The 14908-nt window shown below is 36.7% G+C and overlaps 1 protein-coding gene across 1 annotated transcript in view; it reads right to left on the minus strand.

Moving 5' to 3' along the window:
* Positions 1 to 14908, minus strand: part of LOC106470504 (neogenin-like) — a gene marked incomplete at both ends in the record, with an annotated part of 44050 nt that overhangs the window by 23640 nt on the left and 5502 nt on the right. The window contains 3 exons of the mRNA XM_022399114.1: positions 341 to 625; positions 1868 to 2013; positions 2296 to 2464. Of these exons, the coding sequence (XP_022254822.1) occupies positions 341 to 625; positions 1868 to 2013; positions 2296 to 2464 (600 nt within the window). The remainder of the gene's footprint in view (positions 1 to 340; positions 626 to 1867; positions 2014 to 2295; positions 2465 to 14908) is intronic.

Consider the following 14908-nt stretch of genomic DNA (forward strand, 5'->3'; position numbering starts at 1 on the left):
GTTTGTTTTAGCGTGATTGTTGAAATTAAGTGTATCGTAAAGTTATATTCGAAAAGAATAAACCAGTTTTATTAAGTAAGGACTTGTGTCGCTAAAGTTTCGTCGGAACGAATTTACGGGAAATCAATTAACAAACGGAGACGTAACAATACTTTTCCTCAGTCATGATATTGAGTGGGTCCCAGTCTGTATCAAATGTTTGACTATCATTATAATAACCCAATTGGGTTACTTTTCACTCGTAATACTTAAGTCACTTACCAAATATTTACAGAGATGTCAACTTTTACGTACTGACATAGCCTACATTACAACATAAGACAGTAAAGGGCAGTCTTACGATAATCTGGATTAACTGACAGTGATCCTTCAGCACTGATCCTATATTTATCTACATTTGAAGCATTGCAGCGGTATCTTCCTTCATCTGTAATTTTCACACGTTTGATTTCAAGGGCACCACTTGGTAGGACTAGCATGCGTGAATAATCTATTTGTAAAGACTGGCTATTCTTCTCCCACGAAACACTTGCTGGAGGAATACCCTGAATAACACAAGGTAAATAAGCAGCCTGTCCAGGAAATAAAGTCACATCTTGAGGCTGCTCATCAAATCTAGGTAGTGCTGAAAAAAACAATATGCTCAAATTTTAAATATTTCTTTCATAATACTTACAGAATTTCTGTATTTGTTTAATGTTGCTCAACTACTCACAGACTGGCAGTCATAAATGTCAATGTCACTAAAACACGATTTTTTATTTATAGTTATCGAACAAATAAACTCACCTATTTGGAAAATGTCCAAAATGAAATGCCCTATTAATCTATACAACAACTATAACATGCTGGATACAGTGCTACAAATAATTATAAGCTGGTATAAGGATGAGTAAAATAAGATGTCTATAAAAAAGATATTCAACAAATAAAACTTTGTTAATTATCATATTAGTCTGTAGCTCAGCCCCCTACTGGACTAAAAATAAATTAACAAAATACTAACACTTAAATGCCAATTGCCTTAAATCCCTTACGTAAGAAATGTTCTCGGGAAAAATCTGTGTTTTTTGTATTATGACAAAGCTACTACATTCCCGGATTTTAAACGGCAGCCAATCAGCATCGTCTTACCACCCATCATCATACTAAGAGTTTGATTGTCACTCTTATAACATGACACAGCTAAAAGTCAGGGAAATATGTTGTGGTATTTAAGAGATTAGAACCCGGTTCGCCAGCTCTACCACAGGCCAAATCATCCCTTTGGAGGAATTATGGGTTTATAAACATAAACTTGTAATACGTATATTTTATTAGAAGTCTTTTGTATTTTCATTTTAAAAGAATATCTATAGGGCTTCGAATTATATTTATAATTCATTTTCTGTGACAATCACGGAAAATAAAACAACTGAACTTGATGTCCTGAGTAAGTTAACCCTAATATTACGGTATTTTTTATTTCTGAGTATCGTCTGTTCCATGCTTAAGTTCTCACGAAAATCAATCACTTAAATATTCTCTTTAATAACCTGACTAACCTAGATGTGATAATGATTATTTATACGAGCAGCATAGGAAGGAAGTAAAGGGCATGAATTATTGACGTTACAAATGAATCCACAAAAAGTTACCGATCCTTAGAAAAACCTAAAGTAGATGGCGCTATACAAGAGCAACATATTATTAAAGTTGGTTTAGAAGTAATTAAAATAATTTGGCTATTATTCAGATTTTATCCCTACAACAAGTAATTCAACGTAATAAATTTCGGAAAACTTTATTTTGACAAATAACCCAGTTAATTTGGATAACAAAATTAACTTCAGAATTTATTAAACAATTAACACTGTGATATACTAACATGCTACTTGTAGCTTCGCCGTCCGACTAACAATTGTACCAATTTCTTTGATTGTAGCGAGGCACTGGTAAAGACCTTCGTCAGGTCGTTCCGTCCGCGTGTGATAAACACTACTAAAATATAGGGAACCATTTGACAAGACTGACCTATGGGAAGACAAAATCACAATATTTCATATTCAAATAAAGAGCATGGGAAATGAATACAAGACCTCAGTCAACAAGAAATTTCAGCATTTATTTTAAATCGATTAAAAGTGTTATTTAATTATAACTAAGGTTAAAATAATATAGTTTTTTTCCGTTTCAGAAATGATGCATACAGTTTGTAGAATGTTCGATATTTCTTTACAGTTGTTTTAAACATACAAATAATAATGTTCGAAAAGTCTCGTATCTAAACATATATTACGAAAATGTAATTATTACCTTCTGGAATCGTCTATAAATTCTAAGATCGTCCCTTCTCTCTTCCATTCGATTTTTGGCGGGGGGCGACCCTTAGCCACACAATTCAACGTTGTGGGTCTACCCTTAATTACAATGGTGTCACTGGGTTCCGCCACGAAACGAAAATCCGAAAAACTAGGGGTATCACCTAAAAAAAAAATTAAACAATAAATAATATTGTCTTCAATTTCTTCTTATTGTTATTCAATTTGATTTAAAAAAAAACTCATTTCGTCAGGTAAATCAAATAGCATACGTAAGTCACTACAATTGTTCGATTTCCTGGTGGACAACTTGGTAATTTATTCAATATCATTACTTTGGATAACTTTTTTCTTAACACTTCCGTATTAATGAATTCAACCTCAATATTTATCAGCATAAACTATTTTATGCCCCAAAAATTAATTTTCCAGTATAACATTGAAAAACAAAAACGCTCAAGTTAATTCAAATAATAGAAATAGATCGTATGTTTTTCGTTACATTAATGTACATATACATATATATATACATACATTTTATTGTAGCATGTCATCATCATACAAAACAATCAATATTTAAGATCATACTCTTGGAGCTTCAGTTGAAAAGATTGTTTGTTTGTTTTTTTTTTAACTTCGCGCAAAGCTACACGAGGGCTATCTGCGCTAGCCGTCCCTAATTTAGCAGTGTAAGACTAGAGGGAAGGCAGCTAGTCATCACCACCCAACGCCAACTCTTGGGCTACTCTTTTACCAACGAATAGTGTGATTGACCGTCACTTTATAACGCCCCCACGGCTGAAGGGGCGAGCATGTTTGGTGTGACGGGGATTCGAACCCTCGACCCACAGATTGCGAGTCGAGTTGCCCTAACCACCTGGGCAGTTAAGAAGATAAGCGATACTAAGGTTCAAATGATCTATGTGGAAAAAAATTCGAACAAAACTTCAACGTAAATGTAAACAACGAACGGCGTATGTTTCTAATCAGATAATAAGCTCTATGAATCTGTTCAATCTTCAACTCATTAAATATTATTCAATAAAAAAATATTAATAAACACTTTTATTTTTCAGATCGATTATTTTTTTCCCAATATGTAAAATCGTACTTCCAAATTATTTCCATGTTTTATCAAAGCACTCAATTTTACTCATTCCAAGAGTTTTGTGAAAGTAATAATTTTTACTCAGTTTCACTCTTTCGTCCCCCGGTGGGGCAGCGGTAAGCCTACGCATTTACAATACTAAGATCCGAGGTTGGAATCCCCGCGGTGTACACAGCAGATATCCTAATGTGGTTTTTTGCTATAAAATAACCACGTCAAATCAAACCCAGTGTCTCACGAGCGAAATTATTTTCACTTATTCCCAATGTTTGATGAAGGCAATAATTGTTACTCAATATTTGTGAAATGAATTTCAAAGATAAAAAATATCCTTGTTTAGCTAATATATATGATTTGTCACTCCTTTCTAAAAACAAAACTGGGCTCTAAAAATGACTCAAAACTCCTTTTGATTTTATTTTTAAGCGCGCGCGCGCGTGTGTGTGTGAATTATTTCTAAAGATAAACTCCTAAATACACACACGGTCGTCGAACTTATGTCTGTTTCCGCTTGTGTGTATATTCTGAATTGCTTAGATGTTGGTGTTCTATACTCTACCCAATATTCACGCGGTAAGGCATGCATTTTGTTCTAATTTGATTATTATTTAATGCCAAACTTTAGTTGGGGGAAAAACGAATTACCCTTAGTTTTTAGAAATGGAAATGCCAAACACTACTACAAATATCCAATAAAGTTATGGTGTTAATTCAGCTGAACTGAAGGCCTGGCATGACCTGGTGATCAGTGTGCTCGACTTACAACCTGCGGGTCACGGGTTCGAATCCCGTCACCGAACACGTTCGCCCTTTCAGCCATGGGAGTGTTACAATGTGGCGAGCACCCTAGTGGCACAGCGGTATGTCTGCGGGCTTACAGCGCTAGAAATCGGGTTTCGATACCCATGGTGAGCAGAGCACAGATAGCACATTGTGTAGATATGTGCTTAACTTCAAACAAATAACGTGACGGTCAATCCCACTCTTCGTTAGTAAAGAGTAGCCCAAGAGTTAGCTTGGTGGTGATGTTGACTAGCTACCTTCCCTCTAATCTATCACTTCATGATTATGGACTGTTAGCACCGATAGCCCTCGAGTAGCTTTGCCCGAAATTCAAATAAACACAAAACAAGTTAAACCGAACACAGAAGCATAAGTTAATAGAGCTTATACCATAGAAAAGATTAGAGCCGAATGGTACAGATATTTAGTTCAAGAGATTTAAAAATTTCGTACTGTAAACATCGATAAGAACATAAACTTTATGTTACGACGTTTCTGACTTAAGCACCATTTACTTGCATTAAGTAATTACTATCTTTTTTTATGTTTCAGAAATATGCGCCAAAATGTAAAAGTTAATTATAACTATCTGTGTTTCTCATAGCAGAAAAAAAAACAACCACGTTAATAGTTTCGAGTTACAAAGTGAAGGAGAAACGAAAGAAGAGATATCAATTTTCACTGCTTGAAAGAAAATTTTTCCCAAGAGAGTAAACGAGCAAGTTTTATGCAGGTTCAATGTAGCATGCAGAAATGTTTCTGTCCCTTCTCCGTATCAGTTACGTTTAATTATATTATCCGTATCTTTCTCTACACATCAAGTAACATCAAAACTTGCACTAAAAATTCATCCACCTATACAACATTAAGATTAATTAATTAATTTTTAGTCTTTTACGAAATTACTCGTGTATAAAAAATAAATAAGAAACTGGTGTAAAAATCAACGATTTTTGTCATACGTCGCAGCTCCGTAAAATAAAAAAAAAATGCGTCTATTTCATGAGTACAACGAAAGAACTGATGGCGGGAATGCGCGCGTTCTGCCGTCATATACCAACCATATCTAGCAGAAATTCGGCCAGAAAGCGTGCTTATCAGTCCGTCAACTTCCGCTCCAAAGACAGATAACATGCTACGGAAGCCAAACGAACCTTTTTTCGAAATCAAAGCTTTTCCGCATGCTAAGCGTAAGGAAACAAGTTTAAGACTCTTTCAGGTACTAGAAGTGTGAAATCTGTAAGTGGTTTGAAAGTTCGTGTTTTGGAAATTAAATACAGTTCTCGTTATGCAGTTTTATCGTCAAAGAAAATGTATACACATTTACATGCTTACAAACACATAAGCACACACATATCCATATCTACGTAAACATACATACATTTGAACTGGATACATAGAGTGATCTATCATGTTTTTTGTTTTGTTTTTAAATACCTTAACACACATCAGTGAAACATTCCAGAAAACAATGCAGGTTGCGGTAAAATCATGAAAACAAAGTCATTAATTTGTTTGTTTGAAGTTAAGCACAAAGATACACAATGGGCTATCTGTGCTCTGCCCACCACAGGTATCGAAACTCGATGTCTAGCGTTGTAAGTCCGAAAACATACCGCTGTGCCACTGGGGGGGGCAAGTCATTAAAGTCCGTTTTATTTCACCATACATCTAAATTAATTTAGATATATGAATGATGTTATGACATTTCGTCGAATTCATTATTTTAAATTATACAGCGGACTAACTCTTGTACCTGATGATGACAAAACCTTGTCGAAACGTTGTACATTTGCTGTCATGTTAAACTTATATTAAAGTTTTTCTTCATTACCCATTTAAGCCGTCTCCAGCCATTATTAACTCTTTAATGACTGTATATAGATGTTACTGATTTTCCACCACAGGTGGTATATCTTTGGTTTAGTGACCCAAGCTGTGCTGATGAGCCATTTGAATAAGTGAAACTGCAGTCCACAGCAGAGGGTTCGGCCAATCAAGGAATGTATTAGACTTCTACGTCACAGATTATCTTTTCAATGCCACCTCTGGTAATGCCCTTTTTTTTTTTTTTCGCATACTAAACCAGAATACAATATTAAGGGTTAGGGATATGTGACACTGAGAAGCGGAAAAATTGAAGCGGAAAAACTTTCGTTCGTAAAATCCAGTCAGGCTATTCGAACGATAACTAAGCCTTATTTTATTGGTCTAAAAATGGTCAGCTCATTGTTTGCTGAAGAGGGCGCTGCGGCGTCAAAGATTGGGACACACTACGCTATCTGGATGCTAATATTTCGTGAAAGTGCAAAGATAAAATTATTCCAAACATTCTTTTATTTCAAATAATTCTGTCAGATATGTTTACACGACGACATGAGAGTTTAGATGTGTTTTAATAACGCAAAACACAACACGTTGCCCATTTACTGAATGAAGATGACGAACATTTATGTCTATTTCAAAACCGTTGCCAACAGTTACCCTTTACGTCATCACGTTTTCCACTGTAAACAAACTAAATTGTGAGAATTGCTTTAGAAAAACAAACTCAAGATGTGCAGAAATTCTCATACAGTTTTATGTAAACAAATGTGTTGATGTATGACCCATAGAACTTTCTAGGTCTTTAGCTTTGCATTCATTATTCAACAGTGTTGGTGAACGTCAAGACTGAGGAAACATGGCGTTATTAACAGAGAAATGTAGTGTAAAGCAACCGTTACTAGGCAACAGTCATCAGGCAAATTACGCCTTGATAAGCTTGGCGAGTATGATATTTCTGGTGATGATAATAGCATTAAAGGTCAGGGCTGTTGTTTTTGTTTTTTTTCAGTTTTCTTTTAATCATCCTAGACTTCATTCACCTACAACACTAAAAAAGTTTATATCATTGATTTGGGTTGGTAGTGATTATTTATTGGAATTCAGTCTTTACGGCACAATTATATCATATCTATAAAAGATTTTCATTAAACCATTAACTTATTTTTTCTTCAGTTCATTCCGCTGATACAAGAAATAGGCTCCGATATTTAGGTGATATAGTTATTATATACTACACGTTCGAGAAAAGTATTCGGATGGGATATCTGGAATAAGTTACCTTAACATCGTGACGTTGCTCGAAGCAAGAGGGAGGGGAATGTTCCAAGCCTGCCGCTAGGGATGAAAGAATGCTTTGATACGTACCGACAAATTCTCAGTTTCTTAGACGCTAAAAATTAATAGCAGACAATAAAAAAGCAAGCTCGGGAAATTTAGGGTTTTCACAAACTTCAACTGTTAGAAGGAAATAAAAGAAGATAACTTATCATAGGATGGTTAATAACAAAGATAGATTAACATGAAACTCTATACAAAAATAAGTCCTCCAGCTTTTCGTTTACGGATTTACAACGCTAAAATGCGGGGTTCGATACCCAGCAGATAGCCTAATGTGGTTTTGCTCCAAAACAAAATTTCCATGCAAAAACAAAGGTCCGTCATTAAGACAAAAATCCAACCTGCCGATTTCTCTGCAAATTGATTAGGAATCTGTTAATTTGTAGTTTTGTGTACAGAGCTTTACCGTTGAGCCACCAGGGGAGGGCGATTACCTAGTTTTCATCTGGCAGATGTGATCTGTGTGAAACCAGTCTTCCATTTGATCTGTGTGAAACCAGTCTTCCATTTATTTGTAAAATCACCGGTTTCTTAGGTATACTGACAAAGGATCAGATTTTTTACTTGAGGGCTCATAACATTAAAATTCGGAGTTCGATTCTTGTGGTGGGGACAGCGCAGATAACCCATCGTTGAGCATAAACAAAAACAAGATAATTAAGTTTGTAAATATAAAATAAGAACTTAGGAATCTTCACCAAAAAATAATAATTTGATGTTAATTTTAAAAAAGTCAAACTCGTTTGGGTTAGGTCAAGAAAGTTGAAATTTAATACCCTTTCATGAAATACAACTCAAAAACAAATTAACCCTAAATTATATTCCGGTTTGTATCATGGTTATGAATACAGATATTTTGTACGACTTCTCACGGAATATGTATGGAAAAAATTAATTAAGTACAACATTTCGAATGAACTCGTAGTGAGATATGTATTATTTCATAATTTATTAATAATTTCTAGTAGTTAGTTCTGGTAGAATGGAAAAATTAATAACTGCCATGTTTTGTTTTTTAGTTAATATTATATATATATATATACGGTTATTCTCAGATAGGTTGATAGGCAGGACTGTCAGACAGTTAGAACCGTCATTATTTTATGCGGGTCGCGGGATTGAAACCCGTCGTCAAACACGCTCGCCCTGGCGCTTTTTAATAGAACTATTCGATTAGAGCAGTCCTAGAGTTGGCAGATATTCGGTATTGACTCTACTCTTATCATGGTTAGAGCAGATGGCCGTCGAGTAGCTCTGCACGAAATTCAACAAACAGCAACAACAACAGCAGTTCGTTAAGCCTAAATACGTTCCGACTAAAAGGTGCTTCTGTTTGAAAAATACAAGAAATATCCGAGCTGGAAGTGGCTGCGTATCATAAAGTTCAAGATCTGTACCGCGATGTGTCGCCCTGTGACGATTAGCCCTACTAGTTGGTTTAGAGTAGCCAGGTACTGCTAACAGGATCACTTCCCTCTGGTCAACATTTCAAAATTATGGCTGGCTATGCCTTTAGGATGTGGTCTATTCCCCTGGCGTTTAGCCCATGGATTGCATCAGATTGAAAACAACAAATATTTGCAATAAACCAACTAATACATAATTTAGATGGACTACAAAGAAAGCAGCTTGTCAACGCCACCCACCGCCAACTCTTGGGCTACTCTCCCAACAACGAACAGTGGGATTGATAATCACGTCATAACGCCCTCCCCCATACGCATACATGGCTAAAATGACGAGTATGTTCGATAACTGGGATTCTAACCCTCGGCCCTAGCATTGCGAGTCGAGCGCTTTAATCCCCAGCCCAAACCATGATTTATATATCAAATTAGCGGTCACGTTTCCCATCTTATATAACAGCAACCGAACAGTCTAGTCAAGCACATCTCTAATATCTAAATGTTATTTGTTTGTTGTTAAGCGCAAAGCTATAAAATGGGATATCTGTGCTGTGCCCCCCACGAGTACGAAAACCCGTTTTTTTTTTACGGTATGAACCCTCAGACTTTTCGCTGAGTCACTAAGGTGGGGGGGCAGTATCTAGATGGAATTTCTAATTTGGGGGTTTAGAAATATATTTTGTGATATAGGATAAAAGTACAAACCAGTGCATATAGAAGTTATAGCTCCAGCGGTTTTCAACAAATACTTCACCTATACTTAACAAAGTTCTTCTTACCCTAGCGCCCCCCCCCCTCTCAGTGGCACAGTCTGCGGACTTACAGCGCTAAAAACTGGGTTTCGACACCCGTGGTGGGGGCAGAGCACAGATACCCCATTGTGTGGCTTTGTACTTACCTACAATCAAACAAACTAACCCTAGCGTTTCCTTATAAATAAAAATCTTTCGATATCATCGATCTTGAAAGAGAGCGCCAAATGCTTTATTAAATGCTTTATTATTATTTTTATTAAATAAAAACCCTCGTTACGTCTTAGAGAATTCTTTGGAACATTTTTGAGGCGATACCGTTCACGATGGAACCCGCGTATGCGGAAATTCATAATATGAAGACCCAACAAACCAAATATTTATAGTAATCCACTGAAAGAGTCATCAGGGTCTTACAAGAATTGAACGATAGGACGTAAAGTCTGAACTATATTAAAAGTTCGCAATATGCGCCGAAATTGAAATATGAATCCAAGCTTTGTTGGTTGTATGACTGGTTAATAAACAAAAATCCCCACCCACCCCCCGGACGGCTCAGTGGTAAATCTGACGTCTAATAATACAAAGAATCTGGTTTCGATGCCCTGCTGTGGGCAGAGCATAGATAGCCATTGTGTACAAACAAACGAATATAACATTACTTTAAATAATTTGTATTAAAGTGAACGTACTTACGTTTATGAATGTGCGGGGGGGGGAGGGAGGGTTATTTCTATAGCTTTTGCCTTAATCAATTACAGTTTCATTATTCGTCATCTTAAGACAATGGTTCACAATCTAACCCACCTAACTTGATATACACGACACCCCCTGTTGCCACATGCAATGTTTTTAGTTTGTTTGTTTGTTTTTGTATGGTTTTACCTTTCTGTTCGTAATTCTTCTTCGTTTATTGAAACTCTCGCGACACCGCTAGCAACTTGCAGCGACACACAGTTTGGAAACCACGGGAACGCACTGTGACCAATAAATACACATTACGTCATATATGAAATGAAAAAGATAAGACCAATCAAAGACATAAAGACATAAATTTGGTTATCTTAATCCAGGTATATAATTTAGTTACCATAATATAACACAAGGAACTCCAGCTTCCAGTTCCCGTTTGTCGAATTAGTCATGGCATAAATAAATTTTATCTCTTCTGGTGGTTAGGGGGCGCTCGACTCGCAATCTGAAGGCCGTGGATTCCTGTGACCAAACATGTTCACCCTTTTAGCCGTAGAAGCGCTATAAAGCGACGGTCAATCCCCCTATTCGTTGATAAAAGAGTAGCCCAAGAGTTGGCGGGGAGTGGTATTGACTAGCTGTCTTCTCTCTAGTCTGTCACTGCTAAATTAGGGACGGCTAGCGCAGATAGACCTCGAGTGTCTTTGCGCGAAATTCAAAAGAAACCAAACTCTTGCAACACCAAAAGCTGTGTTGCCGAAACATTTTAAACCAAGACAAATATTTAAAAGTGTAATATATTCCGAAACGCGGATATACAAACACAGAGTTAATAATAACACTCCAATATTTCGAAATGCAGGAAAAGTAGCATGACGTTAAGAATAACTGTGATATTTCTGTAGTTACCAATTTCTACTATCTGATCAGACAAGAGTAACCCAATAGTTAGTTGTTGACCATCTGCCTCTCGTGTAGTGTAACAGCAGTCTATCCGCAGATAAACATTGTGTTTATAATTGTAATTAAGCACAAAGCTACACAATGGGTTATCTGTGCTCTGCCCACCACGGGTATCGAAACCCGGATTCTAGCGTTGTAAGTCCGCAGACATACCGCTGTGCCACTAGGGGGCTAAACATTGTGTTTATAATTGTAATTAAGCACAAAGCTACACAATGGGTTATCTGTGCTCTGCCCACCACGGGTATCGAAACCCGGATTCTAGCGTTGTAAGTCCGCAGACATACCACTGTGCCACTGGGGGGGGGGCTAAACATTGTGTTGCTTTTTCGCGAAAATTTGAAGAAAAAAAAGCGAAGTAAGGGTTTGTGTAATGCAACTCTCATGTGCTTATGTGCTCATGTTTGTGTGCTGCAACTCTAAAAAAAAGCTTTGATAATAGATTGGCAACATTCTTTATAATTTCTCCAGAGATAACCAACTTACATACGCAGCACTGGCGATAAACACACACACACACACACACACACACGAGGAATGAATTACATTTCAGTATTGTAGGGGATTAGGGCTGAGAAGAAGGACGAATCTCGTACAACTTTTGCTCACACTTTACTGACTCTCTAGGGTACCGAGTGAGAAAGATGTTCGACATCTTGAAAAACTGAAAAAAAAATAGAGAGGAAGAAGATGACTTGGTGGGAAAATAATCCTTTGTTTATTGATCATTAGAAGAAGAAAAAAAAACGGTACGTGGTTATATAGTGGTCCTAATATGTTTATCTTTCATAACGTCAAGCAGATGGTTCACATATCATAACATAACCTTTGCTTTCACTCGTGGATTCGTAGAATTTCACTTCAGTCCGAAACCCCCCCCCCCTTTTTACCAGAAACATTAATGCTTTATGAAGGAGCCCCGGTCTTTATGAGGGAAGAACGATTAAAGTTATGCAGTTAACAATGTTAAATTATGTTCCACAATATTCCTAAATATGCAATAATTACCTAATTATGCACTAATTAGACGGCAAAACGTAAAATTGTGTAGGTCATAACTCAAAACAACATTTAACAGACAGTCAGACATAATTTTTTGCAACTGCAGTTTATCACTTCTATTTGTTAATAAATATCAACAACAGACACATTTTTATACTTTATTCAGGCTCTGGCCAACGGGCAACATTTACCAAACAACAAGAAACAAACCGAGTCAAAAGTTATAACTGATAATATTGACCTAGACTTGACTTTAATAAGCCTGAAAATTCAGACTTTAATTATGCTGTTAACACGGACAAATGTAAATTATACAAAAAAAAAAAAATACTTCGGCTGTCGCGTGATCGCGTTAAACTCGGGTTATAAGTATCCCTTGAATGTGGATAATGAAAAAAACTCTTAACCTTTAAGTTTCCGCTTGCATCTTCAAAATTATAAGATTTCATTCTTGTTTGGCGGGCAATATAAAGTGACCACAAGGTCAAACGCGATTGTTCTCAAGAGGAAGAGGTCGACATAGCCCCTGGCCCTCCAAGACCCGGATGTAGACAGTTCATTTAATGGAAAAGTTCTTTCGGGACCTACGTATCCACTGAAAGACTATTCAGTTTTACTGTTTGCTGATCATAACTGTATTTATTTTCATTGGAGTAGAGTTCTTTTTTTTCTGTTATTAAAGCTGGTTAGAAAATTTTTTCAGGAACAAATGAAGAGTTTCTTTTCACATTAAAATACCCTTTTTATTATCTTTTTTCAGGCGTCCACTTTTTGAACAGTGCATACTGATAGTTCCATCAATCAAGTCTTTAATAAAGAAAACATTTCTTGAAGTTATGTTGTTTTATGTGACCGTCCCTAATTTTGAGCTGATAGACTAAAGGCAAGGCAGTACCACTCTTGTCTGACCAAATAGTGGAATCTGATCTTTACTTTTATAGTGCGGCAAAGGGACGAGAACCACGAATCTTCCACTTCCAGTCACGCCACGTCCTAAGAATATGGTCCTTTCAGTAAACATGGTGCTCCGTCTGTAATTATACCGTCGTATTATCTTATACAATGATATTAGCGCTGATGGTAATGTAAAACCACGTACGTCTAACACGTTGTTCCTCCCTCCCCCTCCCCACACACACAAATATTATACTCTTTACCTCCATAGTAATCGTTTTTATATAACAAAATATATATATGCCCTTCTTAAGCTTATGTTGAGTAAACTTTCGCCGCAATAGACGACACAGCGCATATTTATCGATTAATTATTTTAAGTCAATGGATAAGACATTAAATTATCATAATTGCGTTATTTTATTGTCCAATTTGTCTGAGTTTAATCTTTTTTTTTCTAATAATTTATCTACAGCTTTCTATTGTTACTAGGGTTTACTGCCCATTCGCAATACTATCACGAACGTAGCCTAGTAGTTAGGTTGCCGGGCTGCGTAACGAAAGGTCCAGGATTCGAACTAGTAGTTAGTGTTTTAAACCTGAATAGCACATTATACGTCACATGGACTAAACGGTCATTATCCCGCAGGTCAGCATCACCAAACGCCTTCACTCTTAACCCAATAGAGCGGGATTTACTGTCACTTTTATGTCATACAAACAGCTGTATGTCGCAGGCTCGAACCTTAGACCTTTGATAATCAGCTCGCCATGCTAACCGTTAGGCGACATTCAGTCACGGATGGCTATAGTTGCACCCTAAAGATCTTTGGATTAAGCCTTTTTTTTGCTACAAGCCGACGTCGACGAGGCCTTTCATTGTCATGAACACATCTTTATAGAACTATTAAAATAACACGTAACTTAAGGCAACCCAAACTTTTGTTTCTTTGTTTGCTTTGGATATTCGAGTAAAGCTATACAAGAGCTAAAATATTAAAAACCACAAACGAACAACGTTATATAATACATAATTAAAATCTGTATTTAAACCGATAAACAGTTTCTTGAAATTTAAACTTTCAATGCTATACAAGAGCTATCTGCGCTAGCAGCCCCTAATGTGGAAGTAGTAGCCTAAAGCGAAGGTAGCTAGCTAGTTAACAGCACCGACCGCCAACTCCTGAGCTATTCTAATTGAATAGATATGACCGTCACTCTTATAACGCACCCATTACTCCATGTTGCAGTGCACGATTTCGCGGCAACGGGATGAGAAGCATGGACCCTTAGGTCCGCAGTCCGTCATGCTAACCATAAGACCACGCCCACAGTCCGTCATGTTAACCACCACGCCCAGTTCAAATTGATGTAACGATGTTTCATAAAATAAAGGTTTCAGCAATGATTAACCACGCGGTTGACTAACGATGTTTCATAAAATATAGGTTTCAGCAATCATTAACCACACGATTATGGCTGACGACATTTTTATAAAATATAGGTTTCAGCAATGATTAACCACACGGTTATGACTGACGATATTTTTATAAAATGTGGGTTTCAGCAATCATTAACCACACGGTTATGACTAACGATGAATGATTAACCACACGGTTATGACTGACGACATTTTTATAAAATATAGGTTTCGGCAATGATTAACCACACGGTTATGACTGACGATATTTTTATAAAATGTAGGTTTCAGCAATGATTAACCACAAGGTTATGACTGACGATATTTTTATAAAATGTAGGTTTCAGCAATGATTAACCACAAGGTTATGACTGACGATATTTTTATAAAATGTAGGTTTCAGCAATGATTAACCACACGGT

Source organism: Limulus polyphemus, unplaced genomic scaffold (genome assembly GCF_000517525.1).
Source record: "Limulus polyphemus unplaced genomic scaffold, Limulus_polyphemus-2.1.2 Scaffold4044, whole genome shotgun sequence".
Lineage (NCBI taxonomy): Eukaryota > Metazoa > Arthropoda > Merostomata > Xiphosura > Limulidae > Limulus > Limulus polyphemus.